Below are 20072 nucleotides of genomic sequence, written 5' to 3' on the forward strand. Positions count from 1 at the left end.
CTTCCTCCTCAAATATAATACATTTTTTAAAATTTGTTGATTTTTTTTTGTGTGTCATCTAAAACATTTTTATATCACCCACCTTAATGTGTGAGCAACATAAGTTGTAACTAAACCTGCAAAAACTACTTGAAGGGGTATTCAGTTTTTAAGTACACAAAAATAATTTATTCAATTCTAAAACTCTAGTCTATTGACTCTCATTCCTCTCCAACCTGTCACAAAATAAAACTAAGGGAAAACAAAACACTAACAGCCAAAAAGCCAGTTAAAACTGAATTTTGCCTACGCCACCACTAGATATCTAATACAAAGGACACTAGATAAAGATAGTTTGCCACATTCTACTACCACTATTCACCCCTCTTCACCCTTTATTCACCTTCAAGATGCTATTAAGTGTCTAAATGAAAGTTAAATCACAGTCCATGATACCTTCTTTTAAACTGACAACATGTCGCAGGACCACTGTTGTAGGGTAAGCAATTTCATTTCCCTGCACGTTTTTACTACCTGGTCTTCAATTGATTTATGATCAGTTTCTTGAAGCCAGGAACCAAGAAGAACACTGTCATCATAATGGCAGAGGGATCGGAGGAGGGAGGTAGTTGTGTTGGCTGAGTTGTCAGTCAAAGTAAATTCTGCTACCAGTTCTCTAAGAAGTGCATTGAAAGATCCTAAAATACAGAACTTCAGATCAGATTTTAAAAAATACAATCATTTCCGTCAAAAGAAGCAACATTTTTGATAGGAATAAAATTAGTCCCTACCCCCAGTACAAAGTCTATACCAATTTTCTTTTTCTATTATTTATTATTTTTATTTTATGTATATTCGTGTACTGCCTGCATGTAGGTGAGTGTACCTGTGTCATGCAATGCCTGCAGAGGTTGGAAGAGGCTGTTGGATCCCCTGGGACTGGAGTTATAGACAGCTGTTAGCTGCCATGTGGGTGCTGGGATTTGAACCTGGGTCTTCTGCAAGAACAACCAGTGTTCTTAACCGCTGAGCCATTTCTCCAGCTCCATAATTTTCTTTTTAAAATAGACGGGGTTCTCACTATGCTGCCCAGGTAGGCCTTGAAGTCTTGAGTGCAAGTGATTCCCCGGTTTACCCTCACAGATGGCTGAGACTACAGGCACATGCCACAGTGCTCAGTCTAAAATCTATATTAAATATTTAAGACTGCATTTTCTTTTCCCAACAGTTCTGAGGAATGTGGGGTTTTACACACGTTAGGTAAATGCTCTATTACTGAGCTACGTCCTTTGGCTCTTTAGTTTTTATTTTAGGACAGCATTTTACCCAGGCTGGCCTTGAGCTCACTCTGTGATTTAGACAGGTCTTGAACTTGTGATCTTCCTGCCTTAGCATCCTAAGTAGCTGAGATTACAGGGCTTTGCCACTAGGCCCAGCATATTGTGGTTTTAATACATAATAATTGTACTTTACTTTTTATTATGGTATAAATACAGTTTGAGTCCAAAGTAAAAGTAACCAAAAAACCCAAATAGTAAACAGATCTTTTATTTTAAATATATTAAATGTTACATGCCATTATTTATTGTTAACTGTCAGACAATGTACAAACACCAAAACAGCACACACCAAAATTCTTGGGCTTATTGGTATTAGAAAGAAATTTGTGGTTCAATATTAGTATTTTATATATTTCATTTCTGAAGCAAATGATACTCTCCTTTCAGATACCCAAATTATTGGCTATATGACAGTATTTATGGAACAGCTGAGGAAAGTAATTTAAATATAGACACTGGGGGTAAATCAGCTTGGTCTGAATCCAAACTCTGCCATTTACTAGCTCTAAGACCCAGGCAAGTTATTTTATTTTTCTCTACCTGAGAATCTTGATCTATAAAATAGGGGTAACTATCTCTTAAGTTGAACTATAGTCACAGCAACATAACAGATGTAAAGAGCTTGGAATGGGAACCAGAACATGGTTAAAATTCAACAAATATGAACTCTGCTACGTGAAGGTAAAATGGTGGCCTTCTTTTGCAAAGTGGCTTTGAGGAAATACCGTGGTCAGAACACTCATACTGGAAGACCCTGAGCAGCACGCTGAAGAATTTATCAGATACTATATGATTTGTTTACCTTCATAAGTTTTTGGAGGTAATAAAGCCAAGATATCATAAAGTCTTAACCGGACCATTGCGGCACTAGCTTTCAGATGAGCTCCATGGGCTTTAATTACAGATGGAATGCTAAAATAGAAAAGCACAGTTGGGATCAGCTTGCTAGAACAAACATTAACTATAAACACTTAATAAGATAACTTTTAGAATGTATTAATATATTTCCAAAGTGCGACAAGCATCATATGTTTTCAGTTTATTTTGAGATGTTATTACCAGAAACATTGTAGAATACAGCTGCATTTTAGAACACATCATTAATATCATTTTATTTTATATTTTTAAATTTTTAATTTATTTTCGTTTTATGTGCATGAGTGTTTTGCATGCATGCATGCAACTGCATGACAATGGAGGCCAGAAGAGGCCATTACATCCCCTGGAAGTAGAGTTATGAGCAGTTGTTGTTAGCTGCCATGTGGGTGCTGGGAACCAAAACGCTGCAAGAGTAGCCTGTGCTCTTAACCACTGAACCTTCTTTCCAGCCTCATTAATATAAATAAATTTTTTTAACTTATTTATTTGAATTTTATGTGTATGAGTGTTTTTTGTCTGCATGTATGCAAGTACACTCATGCTGTGCAATGTCTGCAGAGGCCAGAAGAAGTGTCAGATCCCCTGGAACAGGAGGTATAGATGGCTGTTAGCTGCCATGTGGGTGCTGGGAATTGAACCCAAATTCTCTGCAAGAGCAGCCAGTGCTCTTAACCATTGCGCTATCCATCCAGCTGCATCAATACAATGATGTTTTTATAGAACTCTAAAAGTGCAAAAATGGTAACTACATTTTTTATTTATTAATATATAAAATAAGATGTTAGCTTGAGACCCAGAAGCACCCATGTAAATACTGGGTGGGCATGGTGGTCCATCTGTAATCCCAGCACTTGGAAGGTGGAAATAGAGGATCCTCAAAGCAAGAGAATAACCTCAGAGAATAGCCATACTAGAGAGTTCTAGGTTCAAACTAGAGAATCTGCCTTAAATATAAGGTGGAGAGCAATCTAGGAAGACATCAAATGTCAACCTCTGGCCTCTATTCCTACACTCATGCATACACATGTGCACACATACACATGCAAAAAAATTAGGATGTTAACTTGGTTCTATTTACTTACTGTGACATCATGGTCATGGCACATTCAATGGGGGTCATTAACTTTCTAATCACATCTTCAGTTAAGAGCTCAGGACAATGTGCAACAAAACTCCTCATGGCTAGAGAAAAAAATTTAAGAGACAGATTTAAAGAAGTTTTTTGAACTAAAATAAATTTAAAATTATATAATGATAAAGGTACCTACAATTTTCAATTACTATAAGACTATATGAAACCAAAAGAAAATCAATATAATCTCTATAGAGAAAATTCAGTAGAAAAAGCTAGAAAAAAGTGCAGAACAGAAATGTAGGGAGGGATGGTATATTATGTTAGGGAGATTTAGGAATTTGGATGACTTTACAAAGATGCAGGTTTATAGTAATACGAGAAATAACAGATGATCCAGGGGAAAAGAGTATCTTTATTCATCCTTCAGCAAAATAGCTAAGCCCAAAACATGCCTCAGATGTGTGGTAACAAAACTGGTACCCTGCCCTGCCACCCTGACCATTAAATGCCTCTTTTCTCCTACCTTGGAGAAAGTAGTATTTTTCAACCTGGGATAAAACAGAACAGGGATACCCATTGAAATTTTAGTTCCCAAATGAAGTAAAACTTGAGCCTTTCCTGTAAGTTGCTGACTCCCAGACAAAAACCACTGTGTCCCTCTTGTTTGAAATGCTGATGTCTGAATAATAAATAATAACATTTGCACACTGGGAAACGATGCCCCCAAAAAGGTGATTTTTGTTACACAAAGGTTAACTAACTCAGTAGCCTTGTTGATGCTGAGTTTCATTTTCTTTTCAATGTCTGTTGGGTTTCTTTGTGGGATGGCACAGTACTTGCTAATAGGTGAATATAGCAACTACTGGAAATGAAGGACCCTGGGCTCCAATTCCTCACTTAATTCTGTAACTACTTCCTGAGTCTCAGCTCATTCTTACTACATAATAGCAATAGTTTAGCTATTACTGTGGTGATAGTTTGTAATTATTAGCAAACAAGTTATTTATAAATTTTCTACAATCTAAGAGTCTGCAGATTTAACAACAGATATTAAAATAAAAATTGAACTAGTGATTTTCCTTCACTTAGTAATATAAAAATATTCTGAAAGTGAAGTTCTTACCACATAAAGCTCCAGCACGACCTTCCAGAGTTACCTGCCAGGTAAAAGAATCTCCTCGGGCCTTCTCAGCCTCTAACTCCTTCAATGACCGAGGGAAAACATTTCGCCACAATAACAACATCTTGGGTAGATGGTAACGAACAACAGATGGTCCTAACCAAGAAAATGAGAAAAAACCATAAGTTAAAACATATATTACAAACAAAAAGAAAGGAGTTCCATTGGGCAAGGTGATGTACACCTGTAATTCCAGTGAGGTAGAGGCAGGAGGATTGGAGTTCAAGGCTAACATCAGGTATGAGTTCAACTCCAGTCAGGGCTACATGAGATCCTGTTTTACAAAAACTAATACACACACACACACACACACACACACAAAGGGAAAAGAGAGAGCCCTATACAAGCTTTACCAATATCCCTGTCATTTCTCTATTTTTTTACTTCTAGCATCAACTATAGTTTCAAAATGTTTTTATTCAGTAAGTAAAATAAACAGGTACTAAGACATAATAAAATTTACTTTAAAAGTACTGATATTTCTAGTATTCAAATTTATAGCAAATGTAGAAAAAGCTATTAAAAATTTCTCTGATGACATTAGAATAACATATTCCCTATTCACAATAATAAAACATACCTGGGAAACATTTTGTGAGAATTTTTCTATAAATATGAGTTATATAATACATAAGCATATACAACCACTCACACACATAGAAGTATATGTTCCTTCATTAGGGGGCAGTGCATGGTTAGTTTTATGGATAAGCAGTGTATGTAGCACTATATTTACATTGCTAAGAAATTCACTTAATGCACCAGTAACAGAGTTAACATAGACTCCTGGAGAATCATTGCCACTTTTACTTCTTTAGAAAACAGGTCCAAATATAATTACCAATAGGCAGATCTAGTCAGTAACTTCACAGTATGCACACACATTGTAGTAAGGTGAAATAAAAAGTGGACACACTTCATCACCACAGTATGAATTTCTGTCCTATGCATAATGGAAACTTTGTTTGTATCTAAGATTTATCTTAGCACTTAGGAAAGTAAAGCACACAAATGTTCTTCCCCCAAAGTCACACCAACAATGCTAAGTGTGACTTTACCATTATTATAACCAAGACTTCACTTAGGAAGAAAATTTTATTCCCCATTTCCTCACTCTACTAAGCTCATTAAGTAGACAATGGCTACTCTTTGGATAAAGGTAAAACTTTGCTAAGGGTTTGCACTTAAGCAGAAATTATGAAAAAGAAATATTTACTCCCAAATTAAGAGAAATACACCTTAATCATTTCTAAGCTCATTCAAAGACTATGATGTAAAGTTTAATAGCTTTGTTTGATTTATTTTTATTTTGTGTGTTTGAGTGTTTTGCCTGCCTATATGTAAACGACCTGTGAGTGCAATGCCTGTAAAGGCCAGACGAGGGTGACAGGTCTCCTGGAACTGGAGTAACTAATGGTTGTTAGCAGCCATGTGTATGCTAAGAATCAAACCAAGGTTCTTTATAAGAACAGTCAGTGCTCTTAAACACTAAGCTATCTCTCTAGTCCCAAGTTTAATACTTTTAAATTAAATTCACTGTATAGTCCACTGACATCTACAGAGTCAGACAAAATCCTCATACCTAAAGTCATGAGTGCTCCAAGTAAAAGCCAGCCAGCTTGGGTGCGCTGTAGAGATAATCTGCTGTTCTGGGCAGCAGTTCGTAACAGATCTTCAGCAATACTAACTACCATCTGCAAGAGAAGTTTAAAATTGGATTTTAACAAGGTGAAGAAATCAATAATGAGATAGATATAGTGTACATTTTATTAAAAATAAGGCTGACTTTTGTGCTCTTGTTAACATGTTTTCAAAGCAGCAACATCAAAACCCACTCTGGTTCAACTGCACTAATGACTCCCAGGAAACTCAAAACAGCATGGTGCTTGGAGTCAGCTCTGCAACCAGGTTGCCTGGGCTCATGTCCTAATTCTGTCACTGACTAGCTTTCTAACACAAGGCAACTCAACCTCTTTGTCTTCTCTCATTGGTAAAACAGAAATAATAGGAATATCTACCTCACTCTAGCCAGGATTAAGTTAATACAGGACTAAAAACAGGGTTAGCCTATGTGACCATCAACAAATTTCATTGCTGATTGGTATTATTATCTTATATTCAAGAATTTGTGATTTATGATTCATCTTCCTTCAAGCTAATCTTATAGAGCTTATAGTTCAGACACAGAAAAGTGTAAGTAAAATATGGCACATAATTAAAATGATAAAATGTATTATAGAAGTAGTAATGTCAGCCAAGGAAAAGTTAATAGTGTAGTTTTGAAGAGATTTCAGGAAGGAGATTGAACTTGGGCCTATAAACAAACAGGTTTGAGTTTGATACCAGTGAATAAAAAGTTCTAATACAGGGTTAAGAGCACTGGCTACCCTTCCAGAGGACCCAGGTTCACTTCTCAGCACTCACATGGCAACTAACTACTGTTCATAGATCCGATGGTCTCTGCCAGCATTGCACACATGGGTGCACGTAAGTACATGCAGGCAAAACACTTATACACATAAAATAAAAATAATTAAAATTTTAAAAAGAAGTTCTAATATAAGAAAGGTCTGAAGGCTGAAAAAGGCATGAGAAAGAATAACGGGGCATTCTGAGTAGAGAAGAGGAAAGTCAGAATGAAGAAGCATCACAAACTGAGTTCCCATCTCCTGTCAACCTGACAGAAGGCTGTACTTTATTCTGAGTATCAGGAAGCCCCTCTAAGGATTCTAAGCAAATGTGAAACGTGAAATGGTGTGAGGAACATGTGAGAAAGAAGACTTCAAGAAGGAAAATCAATGAGGAAGCAATCATATCAAAAGGGAGATAGAAGTCTACATTCCTGGGGCTGGAGAGATGGCTCAGCATTTAAGAACTCAGGTTGTTCTTGCAAAGGACCCGGGTTCGAATCCCAGAACCCACATGACAGCTAACAACTGTCCATAACTCCAGTTCCAGGGGATCCGACAGCCTCTTTTGTCTTCTGTGGGCATTGCACAACATGGGTGCATTTACCTACATGCAGGCAATATACTCATAAAAAAAGAAGTCTACATTCCTCAAGCAGCAACTAAGAACTCACAAGAGTTAGTGGATGTAAACCTAATATCCCAGAAAAAATAAGAATTTTAAATGGAGCCTGTGGTGGTTTGAATGAAAATGTCCCCTATAGGCTTCAAGTATTTGAATATTTTATCCCCAGATGATGGCACCATTTTGGGATATCTTAGAATGTGCAACTATCCTGGAGGAAACACGTCACTGGGGGTGGGCTTAGAGAGTTCTTAAGCCTTGCAGGATTTCTAGTTGCTCTCTTGCTTCCTGTGCCCGCTGGAAGATGTACAGCTTAGCTTCCACTCCTCCTCCAGCCACTCTGTCGCCATGCCTCCCTGCCATGATGGACTGTAATTCCCTTGGAACCATAAGCTCAAATAAACTCTTCCTTCTATAAACTGCTTTAGTCAGTATTTCTATCACAGCAACAGAAAAGTGACTAATACAGAGCCCCTATTTGCCTAAGTAAAGTTGCAAACAATATTTATATAAACACTTAAGATTCCTAAGAAGAACACAAGGATTGTAACATATACTAGAAAGAAAGGAGAGGGAAAAGGTAACTGATTTATTCAAAACCATTTAATTTCTAATGATTACCAAATACTAAATATGGTAACAGAAAATTTTCCTGCCACTTCAATCATAGCCATCCAAATTTTTACTTCTAAAAACTGAAAGAATCCCAGGCACAGTGGCACATGCCTGTTATCTGGTTCCTCAAGAGACTGAGGATTAGTTGAACGTTGGATGGATGGACACACACACACACACACACACACACACACACACATACACACACACACACACACAGAGGTATGTAAACATACACTTGTATATATACTCATGTTTTTAAAAAAACACAAATAAAAAGTTGAGTTTTAAATAATCATTGTTATTCTTCCTCTAAAAAAATTACAATATGACACTATACCTAGACAAGGTCTATTATTCCTATATTAGGATTAAATATCCAATTTTAGTTAGGGTCTGTTAACTGTATTCTACTTTTTCATAATGCTTGTCATTTGATTGCCTGGTTCAGCATTAAAGACAGTAGAGTTCCCATAAAGACCTAAGTCTATGTGACAGCATGAACAAGCCCAGGACCTCTGTCATACCTTTCCTTTGGCGTGTGGAATGCCCAAAGGACACTGATGAACTCCCCCTAACAAAGCAGCCATTGCGAAACTGTATCCACTAACGGCTTCTGGAGAAGTCTTCAAGTTGTTGAGCTGTTCTGCACACCTATCTAGAAATGGGGTCAACTGGAAAGGCAAGGCCACAGCCACACAGCGCAGACACCATGCAGCAGCAAGCCGAGCAGCCATGCTTGGGTGAAGAAGCACAGAAGTCACAATCTCCAAAAGTCCTAGAAAGGAAAATCCTCAAAATATTACTCTTTACTTGAGTAAAATGATTTCAGTGTTACAATTAAAACAAAAATCACTGTAATGTAACAGTTCCCCAGTTTTGCCAAAAAAAAACACACTAGTCATGAGCAGCAGAGTTCTTTAAAGAGACATACTGTGCAAAGAATATAGTACAATTACAACCAGTAAGATATAAATGCTGAAGCTTGGAGTGATGGCTCATGCCTGTAACTCCAGAAATTGAGAGGAAAAGGTAGGCAAATCTTTGAGTTCAAGGATAGCCTGGTCTATATAGTGAGTACCAGGCTTGCTAGGGCTACATAGAGAGATCTTGTTTCAGAAAAGGAAGAAAGGAAGAAGGAAGGAAGGAAGGGCAAAAGTCCTAGAAAGAAAAAAGTCCTAGAAAGGAAAAATGGAAGGAGGGAGGGAAGAAAACTGATACAGAGTCAAAGACTTCAACAAATTTTACTCAGTTATTAGAAATAATTCTCGTGACTTGCTTGATTTGTCTTCTAAACTTTCAGTATTTAGTTCAATATTCTTATCACAGTGAAGATTAACTTGAATAAAACCCAATGACCCTCTAATCATGATAATAACTAATTAGGAGTTAAATATCAATTTACCTATAACTCTGAAGCTATTACAGCAAGAACTGGATGACATACCTACGGATGCCTCCTGAATAAGGGGAGAGGCGGTGGCATTCAGGCTCTGCACCAGGCTTCCGAGTTCCTGGAGGGCACAGACCATGACGTGCTGGCTCGCTGCAATGTCTGCTGCTCCTGACTTGTTTTCACTATTTGTATCATTCACTACTGCTTCTGAAAACACAAAATCATGATTCTGATGTGGGTGGAATGATTTGTGATACAATTTTTTAGTCTATATGATTTGTATTTATTTTCATATCATTTGATTCCTTCATGTTAAAAGCTATGCAATTATTGCTTGGGGACTGGACAGGTGGCTCAGTAGTTAAGAGCATTACTGCTCTTGCAGAGGCTCTGGGTTCAATTCCCAGCACCTACATGGCAGCTAACAACCATCTGTACCAGTTCCAGGTGATCTGCCACCTTCTTCTGACTGAGGGCATCACACGACAGTTTCACTTACATAGATGCAGGCAATACACTCATACACATAAAATAAAAATAAATTTTAAAAAATTTTAAAAAGCCATGCAGTTATTGCTTGGTAGAAAGCACATGTAACTAAGCACTGAGCTGAATTTAAATTTCGGAAGGAGAGGAGATATGTGTGTGCCATAACTTGCATGTGGAGATCAGAAGAGAACTTGTTAGAATTAGTTCTCTCCTTCTACCATGTTTTCCCAGGGACTGATCTCAGGTCATCTAATTTGGCAGCTCTTACCCAGTGAGCCATCTCACTAGGCCTGAATTGATATTAAAACAGTGCTGAGTGGCTTCAAGAAAATAGTAAAATGAATAATGTGCATATTTGATTGCTTCTAGGAATACAACCTAATTTTAGAAAGAGCAGCAATTCACAATGTTTTACAGAAAACTCAGAGGTAGAGTTGTCTCTCAGGGATAAAGTGTTTGCCCTGGTACACATGGGGTCCTGGGTTCAATCCCTAGCATCACAGAAAACAAATACAAACAAACCACCAACAAAAGCAACTAGTGAGGGAAGACTTAGTTTCTAACAGAAAGTTCATGTTAACCCTGTGACGAGGCATGGTACTCAATTTTTCTGTGTCAGGTTCCTCATCTGTAAAAGGGCTAACCTGCCCATCTCAAAGGCTTCTATGTTGATTAAATGGTCAACAACAAATACACAGAACTTAACCTATCCTGCCCCAGAACACATTCAACAAATGTTAAGTAGTTATTACTGTTACTTAGTATTATTACTGCTATTTCAAGAGCTCTATCATTGTCAAATCACTAACCAGAAAATGGCTCTATTAGGAAAGTGAGATTCCAACTTACTGGACTGTTCCTCCAAGTTCCTATTTTGCTTTCATGTCTCTTCCCACCACCTTTTCACATGCACTAGAATTAAAATATATTTATATGAGGCAACTAAAGATGCCTTGGCAAGCTACTAATTGAGAATATATTCTGGTCCATAAAGCCCTCAAGTAATTGTTCTTAATTCTTCTTTTAGTATTTTTTATGGTCAAACGGGCTAATCTACAACCCTAAGATTAGTAACCTTTAAAATGACAGTAAAATTTCCTTATTTTTTCATTCATTGTGAACTGACAACAAAGATGTATATACAATACAGAATGACATAATATAATGGATTAATAAATGATGGACTAAAATTCCTATTTTCTTTTAAGTATTTCTGGACTTGAAAGTGCATGAACTCTTGTTTAATCAGTGCACCCTCAACATAGGAGCTAACTGTGCCTGACTTGCTTGTTTACTCCCATCACTGAGTACAGTGTTTTTGGCACCAAAACGCTTACAACAACATACAAAACATTTCTAAGTTATGAATACAGGATACATTATTATTTAAGTATATCTTTAAAAAATTCCTCATTAATTGAAATACCCTTTATAATTTTCAGTTAGCTCTATACATTTAAAAATGATTTAGTAAGTAAGATATTATAAATGATAAAAAAACAACAAATTTCTGGTCTAGAGAGATGGCTCAGCAGTTAAGAACACTGACTGTTCTTGCAGAAGACCTGAGTTCAGATCCCAGCACCCCCATGGCAGCTAACTGTCCGTAACTCCAGTTCCAGGGGATCAATCCAACAGCCTCTTCTGTCCTCCACAGGCACCGCACAACAGGGGTGCACTTACCTACATGCAGGCAATACATGCATACACATAAAATAAAAATAATAACATTTAAAAAAAAACAAATTCCTTTGGGCAATATAATTTGCTTCATTAAAAATCAATCACTAGGCCTGGAGAGATGGCTCAGCAGTTAAGAACACTGACTGTTCTTGCAGAAGACCTGGTTCGAATCCCAGCACCCACATGGCAGCTAACAACTGTGCATAACTCCACTTCCAGGGGATTCGACAGTCTCTTCTGTCCTCCGTGGGCACTGCACAACCCAGGTGCACTTACCTACATGCAGGCAATACACTCATACATAAAAAATAAAAATATAAATAAAATATTTAGAAAAAAATTAATCACTATTTCCAACAGTGATAAAACTAAATTGCCTTATAAAATGGATATTTTGCCTTGCTTTGGTCCACTAAGTGCATTATAAACTCTATGAAGGTGGGAACTTTGAATCACTCGTTTAAATCTTGAGTTACTATTCTGCACATTTCAGATAACTTAATAACTACTTACTAAACTGAAAAAGAGATGACATCCACACCTTTCAGAGAAGGCTTTCCTTTTAAGGCTGCAATGGAATATGGTAAATTTCTACTGTCCTGTAGCGTAGTAACAAACCTACGGCTGAGACAACTGTATGTCAGAATAGCCAGCATTGAGGATGCTGAAGGCTTCCAACACAATGAGACTATCCATGTTTGGTGTGACGAATGTGCCAGTTGCCCTGATCTGAGCATGACATGCAGTTTAATAAGCATTAAAATGTCACACTGTGAGCTGGGTGTGGTTGCCATGCCTTTAATCCCAGCACTCAGGAAGCAGAGACAGGTGGATCTCTGTGAGTTCAAGGCTAGCCTGGTCTGCATAGTAAGCTCCAAACCAGCTGAGGCTACAGGGAGACCCTGGCTCAAAAAGACCAAAAGAAAAAAAAAGTCACACTGTATCCCAAAACAAATACAATTTTATGTCATTCAAAAATTCAGCTGGAAAAAGATTTCATAAAATTATGAATTACTGAGGTTTCACAATGATTCATACAAAAGCCTAATAGCTATATAGCTATCTAAAATTATTCCTGTCTAAGTCTTTATGTTAAGTCTATTCAAGAAGGGATATAAAAAAAAAAAAAAATACAACAAATTATCCCACAAACACAAAAACAACACAGCACTGAATTCCAAGGGAACTGGAAGTAGCAGGATTAACTAAAAAACAGAAAACTTGACCTTACCAATGTGCCCCTCCAATCCTTAAAACTGTTTCAATACAATTATATGCTATTTTAATATTAGCTAAAAGTACTCAATAAAAATGACTACCAGCTGGGCATGGTGGCGTATACCTTTAATCCCAGCACTTGGGAGGCAGAGGCAGGCGGATCTCTGTGAGTTCAAGGCCAGCCTGGTCTACATAGTGAGTTCCAGGACAGATGGGGCTACAGGGGGACCCCGTCTCACAAAAACCCCCCCCCAAAAAAAAAGACCAAAAAAAAAAAAAAAAAAAGCCCAGAAAGGTGCACATTGATCAGAGCTGTCAGTATTTTTTAAGAAGAGGAATGATAATCCTAGTGCTCACAAGTTTGAGGGAAGAAAATGTAAGAAAGAAAGAACAAAATTACTGACTAGCGCCATCAGCAGCACACACCGTAACATCAATTCATACTTACCCACTGTTTTCATCTGTTTCCCAATAGCCTGGCAGATCTCCTTGGCAGCAGCTATCTGGGCTTTCTCACCCAACAAACTGCCCACGGTGGCTCTCAGGATGAAAGAGACACAGCGCCTTGAGTACACGGCCTCCACATGTGTTTGTGTTGCCCGAGGATGGGAAACCAGGTCAAGTACATGGGACAAGAATGTGGCAAAGCTACGCTCTAGCCACTGCCCACCCAATGTTGTTACAAAAACAACATATGCCTATAAATACATTAAGATACAACTTCAGATAACTTCATATAAATTAAAAGAATCACAGAAAGCAACTACAGAAATAAGTGACAGCAACATAAAAAATATATTTGATATCAAAACAGAACAAATTTAAATTTCACATCTTTTTAGAATTTCTAACATGGGAATTATTGGTAGAATCTTTGAATAAAACAATTCCCAAAAAGAAAGAAAAAGGGTAGGCAGGGAGGGAGGGATTGAGAGAGGAAAGAAAAGGAGCCAGGCACAGTGGTGCATCCTATAATCTCAGCATTCAGGAGGCTGAGGTAGGAGGATCACTTTAAGTTTGAGGCCAGCCTGAGCAAGACCCTATCGCCCAAAACCAAAACACAAAACAGTTCTCAAGATAAAGTGTCATGAAGAACATAAAGAGAATGTGTTGAATGTGGAAAGGAAAGCTAAATTTACCCAGAGATCAGCAGGGTAGCATCATATGAGACACAAACACAACACTGCAAATAAACACTGAGAAGCAGCATACTTGCTGATGCCCTTCTAAGACAAAGATGGCTGCTTCCATTTTACACTTGTTTCGGGGACAAGATAATGTTGTGGTGACTTTGACTAAGATCATGAACCATTTCATTTTACTAAATGTGATCATGAGATTTTAACTATATTGTTTGATTTGATATTAGTTATCATTTTGAAATTATGATTCCAAGTCAAATTTAATCTTATAATTACAATGGAGATTAATCACTGACAACAAATCAAATCCAAGCTTAAATCAATTATTTTTAGCTACAAAATACTTGGAGAATTAAAATCCAAATGCCTCTGGGGCTGGAGAGATGGCTCAGCAGTTAAGAGCACTGACTGTTCTTACAGAAGACCTCAGTTCAAATCCCAGGACCCACATGGCAGCTGGCAACTGTCCGTAGCTCCAGTTCCAGGGGATCTGACTCCCTCTTCTGACCTTTGCGAGTACTGCACAATATGGGTGCATGTACATGCATGCAAGCAATACACTCATATACTTTATTAATTATTATTTTTATTAATTTTTTTATTTTTGGTCTTTTTGAGACAGGGTCTCCCTCTAGCCCCAGCTAGCCTGAAACTCATTATGTAGACTAAGCTGGCCTCAAGCTCAGAGATCCACCTGCCTCTGCTTCCCAAATTTTATTATTTTTAAGGGATTTCATTGTTTGTGGGTACATTTTTATTTTACTTCATTTATTTACTTTGTTTTTTTAAGACAAGGTCTCCAATATGGAGCTGATAGATTGGTCTTGAACTCGGGGTCCTCCTTCCTTAGCCTCTGGCATATACCATCATGCTAGCCAAATCTTACTATATATCTCATTTGTTCAAAATAAAATTTGGGAATTTTTAGATTTTGTTTTTTGGTTTTTGTTGTTGTTTATTTATTTTTTATTTTATGTGCATGCATGTATTGTTTGCATATATGTAAGTGCACCATGCCCATGGAAGACAGAAGAAGGCATCACATCCCTTGGAACTGGAGTTATACATGGCTGTTAGCCACCATGTGGGTGCTGGGATTCAAACCCAGGTTCTCTGCAAGAGCAGTTAGTGCTCTTAACCACTGAGCCATCACTCCAGTCCCTTGTTTTCATTTTTTGAGACAGGGTCTCCCTGTAGCCCCAGCTGGTCTGGAACTAGCTACATAGACCAGGCTGACCTCTACCTCACAGAGATCCGTCCACCTGCCTCTACTTCTAGAGTGCTGGGATTAAAGGTAAGAGTCAGCATACCCGGCTAATTTTTTAGATATTTATATACATATAGTAGCTAGATACTTGTTTACACATAATTAAGAATTTGCCTTTCAGGTAGGGGGTGTAGCTCGGTAATAGAGCACTTGCCTGCCATGCACAAAATTCTAGGTCCAATGCCTAATCTCACAAAAAAGGGGAGGGGGGAATCTATCTTTTTATGTAAGCATGCAAAGAAATTTGGAATTTGAATTTCATTCATTCATGGGTTAAAGATTTTCAAGCAACCAGATAATATTAAAATTTTCTGTGTGTTCTGGCACAACAGTCTTTCATGAAATAACACAAACAGAATTCTCTTATATATCACAAACCTGTGTCACTCCAACTCTAACTTCACGATTAACAGAGCCTCCAACTTTTAACATTTCTCCACCACTCTTCAAGAAACCTGACCCTCCACGCAAAAATCCTGTGGCCATGAGTTCTAAGACTTCATCAAATGTTGCTCGCTTCACATTCTGACGCATGACTTTAAGGAATGAAAGCAAATTTAAAAGTGTTTCTGAAGCAAAGTTGCTCGTATTTTTTATATTCTAGCTTAAAAATTCAAGTAATTATTTGAATTTTTAAATAATTCAAACAATATGGAAAAGGTCATACAGTTTTTTATAAAGTAAACTTTTTTTTTTAAGACAGAGACTACAGAGTCTCACTATGTAGCCCTGGTTGACCTGGAACTCAATATATAAAGCAGGCTATTCTCACGAAGACCCAACTGCCTCAGTCTCCCAAGTGCTGAGATCCAAGGCATATACCACCATATCTAGTTTGAATTAATTTTTGAAGCAAAAACAAAAAAGGCTAAGTGGAAGGAGCTAGAAAATAAAGCAATTCAATAAGACTATGCCAAACAATCTAATAATGGCAATACATTTAATATATGTAACACGGTAAAAATGAAGGACACCCATGGCAGACATCATCACTAACCAGTTCTTATTCCCAAATGAGGTGGACAAGAATCTTTTTTTCTAAAGATTCAATTTTTACTTATATGTGTGTGTGTCTATGTATGTATGTATCTGTGTATGTATGTGTTTATGTGCTCATGGAGGCCAGAACAGGAAACAAGATCCCTCTGGAACTATGAGTTACAGGTGGTTGTGAACCCAACCATCCAACATAGTGCTGGGACTAGAACTCTGGTCCTCTGGAAAAGCAGTAGGCCTCCAAACCACTGAGCCATCTTTGCAACCCCACAAAGAACCTTCTCTACACAGCAGCTACCAATGGATTAAAATGCAACTGAGATTTGCAACTACTGACCATTCCAGGTATCGAGTGGCACAACTACAAAATCGTTTTGTGCATAGTAGCAAACACAATCCTCATAAAAATTCTGTAGAGGTAAAAAGAGGAAGTATAAAGCTCATTGATAAGTATATAGGTTTTTGAACTGGGTGTCTGGGTTTGAGTTTCATTTCTAACATTTAAATAGAACACTTTCGTAGAACACAAGTTACATAATCTCTGGCTCAATCTCCTCATTTATAAAATAATAACAATGGTATTTGAAATTCATAGGGCTTCTTTTGAGAATTAAACACAATGTTACAGTATACTTGTCATATAGTACCTAAAAATGTTACCTCAACATTATCATATAATGAAATAATTATTAAATGTGAGGAAATCAAAGCCCAAACATATTAACTAAGAACTGTAAGGGTTCAAACTTAAACCTACAGCATGTAATTTCTTCTTCTGCCATACAGAAGGTGGGGTGGGGGTGAGGACAACACCAGAGCTGGGACCACTTGCCATCTGCTATGCTGTACTTTATTCCTATTGTTACTCATACTACTCACAATCATTCCTATGACATCTGTGGAACTATGAGGCAATACAAAAGTCACTAAGAAAATCAATGCTGCCTTTTGACACTGCTTATAATAATGATTGAGAAAATTAAAAATTAACACTGTGGTATAAAAATCTATCAAAGACTGAAAGTAAGAAATTAGCACATAAAATGTCACACTCCCTTAGGGGCTGGAGTGATAGCTCAACAATTAAGAATACTGGCTGCTCTTGCAGAAGACCTGGGTACAGTTCTCAGCACCCACATGACAGCTAACAACTGTCAGTAACTCCAGTTCCAGGGAACACAACACCCCCTTCTGGCCTCTGTGGACATTGCGTGTACGTAGTACACTTATATACATGCAGGCAAAATACTTATATACATAATATTTTCTTAAAAACTTTAAAATGCCACATTTCCATACTTTAATCATTATACAAATCATTTCATAAATCTTACTTGCTATATCTTCAACAAAATTGCTAGATATTAACTTGTATATTAGTATCACAATGTATTCACTGTTTCAAAATAAGTGCCATTTGTGTTTTTTTCTTTGATGCAATGATATCAATTTAAATCCCTTTAAAGTGACCTGTATATATGTAGTAACTAATTTAGAGGGGAGCATTCATTCCACACACCTTCAAATCTGCTATAGTCTAACTCAGGAGTTAATAACAACAATACCTGTCGCCTGTTTTGGCATCAATGCTGTAGCCATGACTGTTCCTAAAAGTTTAGACACTGCCACTCGCACCCCATAATTTGAGTTTTCTAAAGCCTTAAAGCAGAGAGTGGCTATATTTTCCAGTTCAGCGGTCCACATGAATACTGCTTCATTTTGTAGTTCCAAGAGACACTGGAATTAAAAAACAAATGACAAAAAAGTAATCAATATACTAGAACTTCTGTATTCCCAGGTAGACTGACAGAACCAAACTGGTAATCTCCTGAAATTTCCAAAGAACTGGACAAAATATATTAAACAACCATTTTCAAGGGTGCATATCAGGCAGTTAAAGAAAGTTAGCCTTTAAGGCAAAAAACTAACACAACAGATTTAAAACTTACTCAACAAGTAATAGATAACCTGACTAATAAAATATATATTTCAAATATTGATCATGTAGCTCAAAATCTTCTGCAGTGATTAATTTAGCCAAATGTTTAAGTTAAGAAATAATATTAGTTCTATATAAATTCTTCTAGAATACGGAAGGAAACTTTTTCACTTATCCTATGAGGTCAATATCTCTCAGTGTCTCCCATAAAGACATCACAAGAAAAGAAAATTGTATGTGTACAGAATATATATTACCAAAAGAAACTGACAGAACTATTAAGTCAGTTCAGTAAGGCTGGTAGAGATAAATAACATTTTGAAAAAAACAATTTATTTTATATGCTAGTAATGAACAATTAGAAAAAAAAATTAAAAAGCAATGTCACTTTAAAAGCATAATAGGCCAGGTGTGGTGGCACACACCTTTAATCCCAGGACTCGGGAGCACTCTGTGAGTTCAAGGCCAGCCTGGTCCACATAGTGAGTTCCAGGACAGCTGGGGCTACAGGGAGACCCTGTCTCAAAAAGACCAAAAGAAACAAAAAACAAAAAACATGGGGCTAGAGAGATGGCTCAGTGGTTAAGAGCACTGACTGCTCTTGCAGAGGACCTGGGTTTGATTAACCGGCACCCCACATGGCGGCTAGGAACCGTCCTTAACTCCAGTTCCAGGGGAATCCAAAGCCCTCTTCTGACCTCCACGGCATTGCACGACATGGGTGCACTCACATACACACAGGAAATACACTCATACACATAAAATAAAAATAATAAATAAAATATTTTTGTAAAAAAGCACAATAAACATAAAATTTGTAGGGATAAATGTGACAAGATATGGTAGACTTTACATTGAACATCATAAAATGTTGCTAGGAGAAACCAAAAACCTAAATAAATATAGATATGTACCATGTTCATAGGTTGGAAGACAATATTCTTAAGGTATCAATTTGTTTCAAAGCAATTCAAGAATTCAAGGCAATCTGAATGATAATCAAGCAAGTATTTTCACAGACACAAAAATGTTAACACTAAAGTTCATATGAAAATGCAAGGTACCTAAAATAGACACAACAGTTTTGAAAAAGAATAAAAGGCCAAGACAACTTTATTTCAAGACACATTACAAAGGCACACTAATCAATTCTGCTTCCCTGGGCCTGCACCATCCACAAGACTCCAGACCTTGACTCCGCCAGCCTCATTCACCCTCCCATCCGCCTGTCTCTCCTCCTAGCCTGGATCCTGTCCCATTCCTTGTCTTGGGGCCCCAGATACAGGGGAGCCACCACTGCTTTCTGATCCTTTGCATCCAGACCAACCCAGTTACTTCTTGGGTCCCCAGGAGCACTGCTTCTGAGCCTGCCCCACCCCTCCACCTCCCTCTGCTTCCCCAGTCTGCACAACACCCCAGCCTCTCTCCCTGGAGGCCTTGGGGCCTGGTCTGGCCCAAACCTCCCTCTGCTTCCTGGGCTGCACAACCACCAGCCTCTTTCCTGGACCCAGGGGCTGACCTTTCCTCTTCCTGATCCTTTGCATCCAGACTAACCCAGTCCCTCAGTGCAGTCCCCAGGAGCTGCACTAGACCAGCATCTTTCCTGGGCCGGGCTCCCAAGTCAGTCCAACCACCAAATTCTTGAGGCCAAAATCTTTCCTGGAGGGATCCAGACCTTAGGAGAAAGCCTGAGAGCATCTGATCCTCATCTGACTTGGGCCTCTGTGGGAACTCCTGAAGACAAAAGCAATCTGGCTACTCCAATATAAAATCAAAAGAGAACAGGAAGCTTAGAGGAACCAGCTTTTTATGCCCCAAAAGTAAACCACAAAGACACATAA

At 37.8% G+C, this 20072-nt stretch overlaps 1 protein-coding gene across 2 annotated transcripts in view; it reads right to left on the reverse strand.

Moving 5' to 3' along the window:
* Positions 1 to 20072, reverse strand: part of Heatr5b (HEAT repeat containing 5B) — a 129179-nt gene that overhangs the window by 90476 nt on the left and 18631 nt on the right. For both annotated transcript variants that reach the window (XM_029558388.1, XM_008822591.3), the window contains 10 exons: positions 17858 to 18029; positions 15675 to 15832; positions 13336 to 13585; positions 9549 to 9704; positions 8629 to 8879; positions 6036 to 6147; positions 4397 to 4549; positions 3281 to 3380; positions 2122 to 2231; positions 514 to 677 (listed from right to left, as the gene is read on the reverse strand). In XM_029558388.1, the coding sequence (XP_029414248.1) occupies positions 514 to 677; positions 2122 to 2231; positions 3281 to 3380; positions 4397 to 4549; positions 6036 to 6147; positions 8629 to 8879; positions 9549 to 9704; positions 13336 to 13585; positions 15675 to 15832; positions 17858 to 18029 (1626 nt within the window). The remainder of the gene's footprint in view (positions 1 to 513; positions 678 to 2121; positions 2232 to 3280; positions 3381 to 4396; positions 4550 to 6035; positions 6148 to 8628; positions 8880 to 9548; positions 9705 to 13335; positions 13586 to 15674; positions 15833 to 17857; positions 18030 to 20072) is intronic.

Source organism: Nannospalax galili, unplaced genomic scaffold, assembly GCF_000622305.1.
Source record: "Nannospalax galili isolate Female #2095 unplaced genomic scaffold, S.galili_v1.0 scaffold88, whole genome shotgun sequence".
Classification (NCBI taxonomy): Eukaryota; Metazoa; Chordata; class Mammalia; order Rodentia; family Spalacidae; genus Nannospalax; species Nannospalax galili.